An 11,497-nucleotide genomic window follows, 5' to 3' on the forward strand; every position below is an offset into this window, starting at 1 on the left:
TAGGCACTCAAGTTGACACACCTCAAGCCTGATTCTCAGAAGGGCTAAATATCCCCATTTCAAACGTAAGCTTCCGCGGCAGCACTTTAAATTGAAAGTGTGCTCATGGCCCAAGCCCTAGAAGAGAGCTCCCCCAGTGCTCCGTGTAAACCACCTCCATGAGGGGAGCAGCTAACAGCACTGGGAGCACGGCTTCCAGCACTGTAGCCTGGTTCCCACCTGCACTTTACAACACTGAAACTCACTGCGCTCAGGGAGGGGAGATTTCACATCCCTGAGCGAGAAATTTACAGCACTGCAAAGCACCAGTGTAGACTTAGAGACCGTGTCTACACTATGAGATAAGAAACTAACCCTAATAAATTTGACCGTATCACCCGATTTTGTAAAGTCAAAGGTCTATGTCCCCACTGTGCAAGAATTCAACATACTTCAAAGTAGTGTATCCCCAGTAGGGATACTGTCCTCGACTTTGAGAGTGATGCACTGTGGGTAGCTATATCACAGTGCATGTGTCACTTTGCATTTTGGGTTATGTTCTCAGTGCACACTGGGACCAAAACTGAGCAATGGGTGGTTCTGGGTTCATGTTGTTAGCATTCCATAATGCACTCATCTACGCCCTCACCTCTGGCTTGAGATCATCAGGAAAAAGTCTTTTCACACCCTTTTTGGCTCTGGTTACCTGCACAGATGCCACAGCAGTGTGAGCATGGCCCCCTGGTGAAACCTCTTGTGCATCAAAGCACTGGGATGCTGATGTCTACCGTTGGTGCACCTAATGGTGGAGTATGTCACGACTGTATGCATTCACTCCAAGAAAGAATGAGGAGGAATCTCGGGGTGCCATAGGCATGCTGTTCAAGCAAGCCCTTGGGTTGAGTGAATTGGTCAAATATTGGAATAAATTGCCAAGGGAGGTGGTGGAATCTCCCTCTCTGGAGATATTTAAGAACAGGTTAGATAGACATCTGTCAGGGATGGTGTAGACGGAGCTTGGTCCTGCCTTGAGGGCGGGGGGCTGGACTCGATGACCTCTCGAGGTCCCTTCCAGTCCTATGATTCTATGATTTGATCCTTTGGAAGCAGTGGAACACCGGTTCTGGTGCCATCAGACAAGCACAGACTGGTAGGAGCACATAGTTATGCAGGTATGGGACAATCAGCAGTGGTTTCTAAATTTCTGTATGCCTAAGGCCACTTTCACTGAACTTTGCGAATGGCTTCCCCCTGCCCTGAAGCGCAGGGACACCTGAAAGAGACCTGCTCTGACAGTGGAGAAATGAGCAGCAATTACTCTGTAGGAAGCTTGCAATGCCAGCCAGCCACTGGTCAGCTGGGAATCTTCAGAGTGGGGGCTGTTGTTATACAAGTAGCCAAATCCATCAAAACCCTTCTGCTATGGAGGACAGTGACTCTGGGAAACGTGGATGCCACAGTGGAGGGCTTTGCTGCAATGGGGTTCCGTAGCTATGGGTGGGGTAACAGATGGAACCCACATCCCCACCGTGGCCCCCGGCCACTTTGCCAAGGAGTTGTAAACTGCAAGGTGTACTTTTTGATGGCACTGATGGATCGCAAGGGCCGTTTCACTGACATCAACGAGGGATGGCTGGGAAAGGTGAATAACGTGCACGTCTTTAGGAACTCCGGCATCTTCTGAAAGAGGCACACTGGAACTTTCTTCCCAGACTGGAAAATCAGAATTGGAGAGGTGGAAATGCTCAGGCCTCAACAAACAATACAATCTACTTGCCCGTGGCGAGCAGATTTCAGCCATGCGCCCTGTTCATTCGTGGTGCGCGCATGCACAATGCAGCTCTTGCGCATGCTCAGTATGGGGCTGGTGAGCGGTTTTCACTGCCCTTCGTCAAGCCCTGGAAATGCCAATAGTGACCCTTGATGACCCGGCCTAGCCCTTACTCCCATGGCTCATGATGCTGTACATGGGCAGCCTAGACTGCAAAAAGGAGCAGTTCAGCTACAGGCTGAGCAAGTGCAGAATGGTGGTAGAGGATGCTTTGGGGCATTTAAAGGGAAGGTTTAGGAGTCTAGTGACTAGGTTGGACCTCAGTAAATGCAACATTCCCTTTGTGGTGGCAGCCTGTTGTGTGTTTCGTAATCTTTGTCAGAGTAAGGAGGGAAGTTAACTGTCAGGGTGAAAGGCTGAGGCAGAGCATCTAGCCAGAGATTTTGAGCAGCCAGACACCAGGGAGATAAGAAGAGCACAGTACAGGAAAGTGCAAATCACAGAGGCTTTGAAAGAAAGTTTTAGGTATGGCCAGTTTTGAGAGTCATGCATGTTGCTCTCAACCAGGTGTCCTGCAGTCGCTATGTTTGATTGTAATCTCCTGCCCCGCCCTTGCAGTACAAGCAATTAAAAGACTGTTGTTCAGAGATCATGCATTTTTATTTAGGGAAGACAGCAAGGAAAGAAAAGAAGTCCATGATGGGACCCAAAGTTGTGTGGGGCACTTAGAAATGTGATGACAGCTTGTTGCCTCATGACACCCTGTAGGTTGCGTGTGAGACTGCCCTTGAGTTTCCCCTCATGTCCTGGGGTCCCTGAGGGTAGAGGCTACAAGGAGGGAAAGTTGTTCTGCGGGAGGTGGGAAGGGATCCTCTCTAGGCACGCCGCCATGTGCTCCATCACAGATGAAAAGATATTCTCCTGTCAGGGACGAAAAGACATTCTCCTGGTGCTTCACTTGCAGTTCCCTGATGCTCCCCTCTCCTGCCATTTCACTATACTGTCCTGCCCCTCCATTGTCCTTTCCTGCTGCTCCTCTTGCATCTCCTCCAGAAGCATATTCCTCCACTCCGTTTTCTTTCTAAACAGGTCTTCCATTGTCTGTTTTTGCCTGCGGCTGTGAGTGAGCCGGACAGCTGCTGGAGCCAGGGAATACTGTACACAGCAAGCTCCCTGCAGTTCCCGCTGCAATGAAAATTTACAAGGGCACACATTACAGGAGATCCATTATGGAGCCTAAAATCAAATCTGTTAACATACAGCAAAGGTCTTGCTAAAGACAATGGAGATGTATTCTGTGCTAGGCCATACTTATGCTTTAAAGTGGTCACTGTACAGCAGGCACACAACAGAGTTTTCAAGGGAATGTCTGGACTCTCGTGGTTTGGAAGCAGGCATGGTAAGAGACCTGCCAGGACACAATCCTCGAAGTGAGAAGAAGAAAGAAGTCCTGTTATGCCAGAAGGGCAAGGCAGCAACTCACACAGCACACTGCACTTCCCGGGATAGTGCTACTTTCCTGACTTGCAGGAGCCTGCAGGAGGGAGAGAAAAGGTGTCAGAGGCTGAAGCCATGCTAGCTACAGAGGCAGCGGCTGATAACTTCCCCTCCTTCATCCAAGTTCCCATGAGAGATATCAGTCTTCCCTGAATCACACAGAGTGAAAGGGAGATGGTGCCAGAAACCTAGCCCTTATGTTGCAACGCTTTGTGCTCCAATGACGCCAGACCATTTACTGCTGGCATGATGAGTGAAGATGGCCTATTATCGAAGATGGAATAAGGCTGGCCTCCGCAGAAACCTTGTGAGAAGGATCAAAGAATTCCATGGAGCTGTGCAGGGAGCAGTCCCGCTCCATCTCCAGACACATTAACAAGCTGTTCCAGGCCCACCACGCTGTGTAGGCACAGAGTACGCCACTCGTTACACCCAACTGCCTTAACCCTCTTGCAGCAAAAAAAAAAAAAAATATGTGAACTCGCCAGAAGTGCCGTCCCTGGGATCAGTGCCCGACTGTGAGACGTGCTGGGAGGAGGGGATTGTCTCCAAGGTTATGAAACATTCTTGGTTCTCGCCGCTTGCTGGCTGGCCATTCGCCTCCTCCTCCTCCCCTTCTACTACCACCGCGCTGTCCTCCACGCTGATGTCTTGAGTGCCATGGGAGGATTCCATAGTCTGGCTTGGGAAGCTGGTTGAGTCTCCCCCCAGAATCACATGACACTGGTCATAGAAGCAGCATGATCGCAGCGATGTACCAAACCATCTGTTTGCCTCCTTTATTTTAACACGGCACTGCTGGGTGTACCAGAGGTATCCTTTCTCCACCATGCACTTTGCCATCTTTACATGGCTATCAGTGCTTCTTTTGCTGATTTGGAGTGCTGAGAGAATAGGTTCTTCTCCCCACTCCGCGATGAGCTCCAAGATCTCCTTCACACTGCACGCTGGTGCCTGACTACGCCCCTGGGATTTGGAGCTCATGCAACTTCAACTCATGGAAATCATGGCCACATGTGCTGCTCAGGTGTGCTGCCTGCTCTGAGGTGTGCTCGCCACACGGGCCACAGGGAAAATGAAATTCAAACTTTCCCGTGGCTTCTCCTATCCACATGGAGAGCAGTAGAGTTGCAAATTCAGGCCAGAGCAGTCACAGTGGGGCACTGTTGCATGCTTCCCAGAGACCAAGAATTTTGACTTTTGCAATGCTGGATGTACACTACCATACATTCAACCATGCAAGGTCAAATTTTGTGTTACTCCTCGTGAAGAAGCAGGAATACTGAAATCGACTTCAGCGGCCCTTAAAATCAATGGAACAGGCTTGGTTGTGGGGACTCATTGTTTAAAAAAAAAAATCTACCTTATGCAGCTAAATTTGACCTAAACTCCTAGCTGTGTCTACACTGGCACAATCTCGCACAAAAGCAGCCGCTCTTGCGCAAAAACTTGCTGCCTGTCTACACTGGCCGCATGTTCTTGCACAAGTAAACTGACGTTCTAATGTATAAAATCAGGGCTTCTTGCTCGAGAACTCTGCTGCTGCCGCTCGGGAATAAGCCCTCTTGTGCAAAAGTTCTTCCAGAAGATGCCAGCGTAGACCGGCAACATGAATTTCTTGCGCAAGAAATTCCTATGGTTAAAATGGCCATCGGAGCTTTCTTGCGCAAGAGAGCGTCTACACTGGCATGGATGCTCTTACACAAAAGCACACCTCTTGCGCAAAAGCACATGCCAGTGTAGACGCTCTCTTCTGGAAGAGTTTTTGTAGAAAAACTCTTCCGCAAAAGAGTTTTTGCGTGAGAATGAGCCAGTGTAGACATAGCCCCTGTGTAGACCAGGCCTTAGCCTTAAGTTCAGCACCTCTGAAATTAAGGCCCAACTTATCATGCGTTGTGCACCCAAAAACTGAAGCACTCCAAATCATCATTACTTTTCAAAACACTGGCCCTGCTCAAGGTCTCCAAGTCACCACTGGGATCAGAAACCAAGACTTCCTAAATCTTTGTTTACCATTAAATTGATGATACACTTATCTCGATCCATTTGTCTCCAAGCACGATATATGTAGGCCCCTCTGTGACTGGCTAAAGCTGAAATGAAAACCATAGGACAGGAAAGGGAGGAGGGGGAAAAATACTCCATTTTTTCAGGCCTTTTGAGGCTGATAATACAAGAATCCTCTGTATTAAAAAAAAAAATCCCACAGCATCCCAATAGTTCTCCTGTTGCATGAGATTCCGACATGGAAAGAGACCAAATAAAAAAAAGGGGTGAGGATAAGCAGACTGTTTTCCTGGTAGCTCCAAGCCTCCCTAGAAATGATCAAGATGGGTTATATATACAGATCTTACTCAACAGCTTGCAATCAGTGAGGGAAAGAGTTACCAATCTGCCCACTAGAGAGACACAAAAAGGACACAACTTGTGTATCTGGGATTCTTCTAAGGTTTTGTCTACACTTAAATATGTAAAGTGCTTCAAACTGAAAGTGTGGCCTTGACACAACTGCTGGGAGAGAGGTCTCCCAGCGCTTCATGTAAACCACCTGCATGAGGAGAGTAGCTAACACTGGTGCTTTAAAGCTCTCTAACTTTCTGCTCTCAGGAGGTGGGAGGAGCCATTTTTCACACCTCTGTGCCAAAAATTTACAGTGCTATAAAATCCCAGGGCAGACTTAGCCAAAAGCATCCATCTTTCTCCAGAGAATGGAACCTTCTTCACAGCACAAGGCCTGCACTAGGGAAAAGAGGAACCCAAGGGGGTGAAGTTTGTTATTTTCTTACTGTAGCATTTTTGTTTCTTCTCTACTCACTTGACTGGATAGGAAACCCTCTAGTCCAAATACAGACCTGTGGTGAGCAACTGTAACATCATCGATTTCAGTGGAGGCTGAATATGACCCTCCTTATTTTTTTTAGTTGTTGCACAGAGCTTGGATGTTAAGAACAAGCAATGATTCTCAGAATGTCATGGCAACTTTTATAACATTGTGGTTGTAGAGTTAGGAAACTGAAAGTGGGTAGAGGGTGTGGAGCAGGTAATAGCTCTTGGAGAGTAAACTGAACCTTGTTAAGCAACAGAACATCAATAAAGAGAAAGATCACTCTTGAGCATGGGCCCCTCTATAAAAATGTTTATTGCCCAGGAGGCAGCGTGAATTTGGGTCACTGATTGATGATCTGCACAATTCTGGACTGAAAAGGGGTTGGCACCACTGGGATAGGTGGCTGAGTATGGGACTGAGGACTAGCAACTCCTAAAACCTAATCCTGGCTCTGATACCAAGTTAGTGTGTGGTCCAGAACTAGACAGTCTAGTTTTTCCATCTGTGAAACAGGGATAGTGCTTAATCCCCTACCTCATCAGGGTGTTTGGAGGGTGGACTGGTTGACATTTGAAGATGCCAAAACACTATAAGCATATTGAAGAGGAAGGACAGCCTTAGTTAGGGCTGAAGATTGACAGCCAAAGAGTCTGGGTTCTGTTCCCAGCATTGCCCAGGCTCACAAATTGCTTTGCGACCTTGGCAATGTTATTGTTCACATCTGTAAAATGGGAACAATACGACTTGCCTCCCTCCCACATAGCTGAATGGTTCACAAAGAGGTTAGGAAATGCTTTGAGATTATACATGGAGGCTGCATCTAGACTGGCAAGTTTTTCCGCAAAAGCAGTTGCTTTTGCGGAAAAACTTGCCAGCTGTCTACACTGGCCGCTTGAATTTCCGCAAGAACACTGACAATCTCATGTAAGATTGTCAGTGTTCTTGCGGAAATACTATGCTGCTCCCGTTCGGGCAAAAGCCCTCTTGTGCAAATGCTTTTGCGCAAGAGGGCCAGTGTAGACAATGCGGTATTGTTTTGTGCAAAAAAGCCCTGATCGCGAAAATGGTGATCGGGGCTTTCTTGCGCAAAACCACGTCTAGATTGGCACAGACACTTTTCCGCATAAAGTGCTTTTGCGGAAAAGCGTCCGTGCCAATCTAGACACTCTTTTCCGCAAATGCTTTTAACAGAAAACTTTTCCGTTAAAAGCATTTGTGGAAAATCATGCCAGTCTAGACGTAGCCGGAAAGTATTAATTATCACTAATGCCACACTGAAATGACACACACAGTCTCTACACTCACTGGCCAATGGTGAGCGCAGCGCACAGCCTGAAAGAACATTTCCATGAGGAAGATGTGAAGAGAAAGGCACAGGTTTTAGCAGGAAGTGCTTGGATCACCTTCCCCAGCCTCTGTCAAAGCAGAAAACAGGAGTCGACAGACTGCAGGTCTGATCTGTGATGGCTCTTCCCTGTCATATATGTGGAGCAAAGGAATCCGAGACGATGGAAAGCAGAGTGGGCTGCCAAAGTAAAGCGCTCGCTGAGAGCACAGAGAGTACCTTAGCAACGCATTCTGGAGCCAAGAGTCTCTGATGTCAGATAAGGAGCCAACCACAAGAGCAGGTCCTGCAAAGGGGAGGCCCTTGCTATGGGTCAGAGCAGACTGTAGGCCCTTGCTATGGGTCAGAACAGAGTCCTAGGAATGGATGTTTGTTCCGGTGTCTGCACCAACTAAGGAAAAGGCCCCACCTCTTCCTCCAGTAGCAGGGCAACTAAATCCTGGAAGCCCCCAAAGGTTTTCCTTCCCAGTAGGGACAAACAGAACGCAGGGCGCATGCACAGGCACTCCGGGATACAGCGAGTATTGCATGTGTTTATCTCTGCATGCCTCAGGCCCCACTCCACTGTTGTTGATTCAAGATAAGTAGCTTTCTCTCTAATATTTCACTATAGAAGTTACCATGGGAAGGGAAAGGGACTCAGTGCAGTGTGCAATGGGGGAAGCAATGCATTTAAGTCGCCTTTGCCCCCACACACATGAAGCACATGAGAAGTCTCCAGCTACACAACCACACAGGTCATTAGTCTCCTGTCTGGCATCACCTCTGCCATTTGGAAAGCTCCTGAAGGCCCAGTATACACATCCTCCCCATCCCAGTTTCTACCTGCTCTGGGGAGACTCCTACCCTCTCCCTCCCATACCATAGCAATTCATGATTGAGGCTCTAACGCAAGAGTGGCCAACCAGTTAGACACGAAGAGCCAAAAGGGCAGTGGATAGTAATGCAAAGAGCTGCACATCCTTCCCCCAGAGCCAGACCCCTGCTTCCCCCTAACACAATGCCCCCCCCAACCCAGGCCCCCCCTGCAGGCCCCTCCCATTCTAACCCAATGCCTGGGTCTCACCGGAGCTGCCACCGCCACAGCCATGCACTTCTCCCTCCAGGAACTGGGGCGTGTGCACAAAATGGGCATGTGGCTCCGAACGAGACATAACCCTGAGAGCCGCATTTCTGTGAGCAAAGAGTCGCATGTGGCTCAAAAAGCCACAGGTTGGCCACCCCTACTCTAATGTAGCCATGTTGCAACTTTTGCTGGGTGGGTAGGAAAATTCACCCTGTTCTGCTGTTTCCTCATACCTACCTCACTCTTTAAAGGCAGACATTTTTGACAAACCCATCTCGAGTTTTACTCCCCAGAAACTAGTTTTGCTTTGAACTAGGTGATTTTATTAAACCAGGTATAACCCAGAGGCACTGAAACCACTAACAAGGGAGAGTAAAGTCTGCTCTATAGCCTGAGCTGAGAGGCAATCAGCTTTTAGCTCATACTAGAGGCACATGGCATTAGCCCCTAAGGTTACAATTCAATCCACCTGTCAATGACCCTGGTCCGTCTGAATCAAAATTTAAACAAGGATTTACAGCAACCGTATGGCCTGTGTTATACAAGAGATCAGACTTCATAATCCTAGTGGTCCCTTCTGGGAATTTATGATTTGGACATTTTTTTATATTAATGAAGCCTTTGCATTCTGAATTCTAGTAAAATTTTGGCTTAAAGTTTTCACTGCACCTTCCTTTCCCCACGAAAAAATCTGCTCCAAAGAGTTTCAGTTAGACACCCAGCACCCTGAATTCAAACCCATCCTTATAATTACAGTCCAGGGTTAGATTCAACACCTCACGGGAACTTCTTTTCCCAGGCAGCTGATCCCAGGCAGCTGCAGTTTCATGAGAATAGTGTGTTAGGTTTCATTGTCATTGAATGAGCTCCCAATGCTGGCCTGGTCTCTAAACCCACAGACAAACACCTCCCTCATGGCTCGCTTGCGTGTTATAGAAGAAATGCTAGAACAGTGGTTCTCCACCTTTTGTACTGATGACCCCCTTTAACACAACAAAGCCTTGGGATTAAAAACCACTTTTAAGAACACTGAGCAGTGTTTCTCAGGGTGCTGCCGCCTTATAAATTAAGAACCACTTTTATACATTTTTGGCACCATCATAAATGCTGGAAGCAAAGTGCACTTTGGGATGGAGGTTCACAACTCCTGATTGTCTGAGTGATCTAAACCCCCAGTCTGAGAACCCCTAAACTAGAAATAATACACTGAAAAAGCAAAATAGGTATTTCTTCCCAATCACTGCTCGGATGAGCATCGGTCTCAACTGCACTGGTGGGAATTCAACAGAGATAATGAAAAAGCCATTCCCTTTCTGTAGGGCAGGTGGGATTTGAAAGCTTCATGCCCTTCTCCACCACCAATCCCACAGCCAGTTTTTAAACCAAGCATGGCAAAGAACCATTTCCAGCTCAATAACACAGTAGCTTCACTTTCCAGCCAACTGCACCGGACCAACTCACCTAATGCCCTCTCTACCTTTGCCCCCTAGAGCTTGGGGATCCACACATTGTAAAGGTCTCTTCTGTCTGAGACCCTGTGCTTATGAGCATCACAGCTTTACCCAGAGGGGCTCTTGTTGGGTTGCAAGAAGGAGCATCAACAGACTTAAGCAAAATCAACTGCTGGGATCAGTAACATAGAAGGGGCTGGAGGAGACACTTGAGAGGTTTTTCACGGGATCATCACTGAGTACATGATGGGGAAGGAAAGACTGGCTCAGAGGCTGGAGGCTGTACTGAGATACCCTCTCTCACTGGGCCCAAATTCACTGCTTCCAACAGAGAGAGAGAGAGAGAGAGAGAGAGAGAGAGAGTGTAGAATAATCTGGAGGCAGCAGCTTTTGTAAAGCAGAATGTAAAATGAGCCCCTGGCAGACCCAACTCAATTTTAAAACAGCCAGGCCTGTGTGACCCCCACTTTACTCACTGCTTCTGGGGCTCCCGAGCTGCAGGGATCTGCCCCAAGGACTGACCACCACACAGTGTGCAGGGGACACAGAGTGAGTTAGAGCCGTGTTTCTCAGGGTGCTGCCCCAAACTCTCCCTGACACAGCAAGCTGGTCCCAGGTATCAGGAAGGCTGAGAGACACCAAGTTAGAAGAAGCAAAGAGATGTGGGCTGACATACAGCCCAGGGGAACGTAAACATCAGATTAGCTGCTGGCACTTGCTTCCTTCCTACTTCCCCAACTGGTGCACGTCCCCCACCTATCTGCAAACTGCCCTTCTCCAGGCAACCTGCCCAGCTGCATTACCCCCTGCCTGCCCCTGGCTCCTACCCTTCCCAAACCGCCCGCCTTGCAGGGCATCTTCTCCACTGCTCACCATGCCCAAGCTGCCCCCCTGCGCAGAACACCCCAGTGGCCACCCCTCACCTGTCCCCATGAGCCCCCCCTTGCACATCTGCCTCCCGCAGCTGGCCCTGAACGCCCCCCCCCCCCCCCCCCGGCATCTCCCCCCCACCCCATCCTTGTGCCTCTTCCCCTCTCCGGCTTTACCTGACCCGCTGAACGCCCCGGAGCCCCGGGCTTTTCCCAAGCGCAGCCACCAGCTCCCGAGCCAACAGCCTGAGCCAGGCGGCGCCAGCCATGGCGAGGTAGGGGGCGCTGCGCCCCACTGCCCAGCCCCACGCCACCCGCGACGGCAGCTCCCGGGAGCTCGGGCAGGAGGCGGCGCGCGGAGCGCTGCGAGTGCGGAACCGCCTGGCCCGGGGAGGGGCGGGGCGCGCAGGCAGGGCTCGGCGCTGAAGGAACTCGAGGGGCGCTTCTGGGTCCCTCCCCCGCCAGCTCGCCCAACCCCAAACCGCTCGCGCGCAGCCCCGGCCGCTGCTGCAGGCGGGGACCCTCCCTCCCCAGCGAGCTCGTGCAGGGCCCCAGACCAGGCGCGCAAGGCGAGCCCCACCTCACCCCCTTGGCACCCCTCGCTCACAACACGCGATCTTTTCCCAGCCGCCTCTCGGGGCGCTGGACCCGCTCCTATAGTGGGGGGGGGGTGCGGGGAGCCACTGAACTGC

The 11,497-nt window shown here is 49.8% G+C and overlaps 1 protein-coding gene across 1 annotated transcript in view; it reads right to left on the reverse strand.

Moving 5' to 3' along the window:
* Positions 1-11,222, reverse strand: part of ACSF2 (acyl-CoA synthetase family member 2) — a 73,999-nt gene extending 62,777 nt beyond the window's left edge. Inside the window, exon 1 of the mRNA XM_075903754.2 lies at positions 10,983-11,222. Within this exon, the coding sequence (XP_075759869.2) occupies positions 10,983-11,074 (92 nt within the window). The 5' untranslated portion in view covers positions 11,075-11,222. The remainder of the gene's footprint in view (positions 1-10,982) is intronic.
* Positions 11,223-11,497: the final 275 nt, after the last annotated feature.

Source organism: Pelodiscus sinensis, chromosome 20 (assembly GCF_052426305.1).
Source record: "Pelodiscus sinensis isolate ZL-2025 chromosome 20, ASM5242630v1, whole genome shotgun sequence".
NCBI classification, from domain to species: Eukaryota; Metazoa; Chordata; order Testudines; family Trionychidae; genus Pelodiscus; species Pelodiscus sinensis.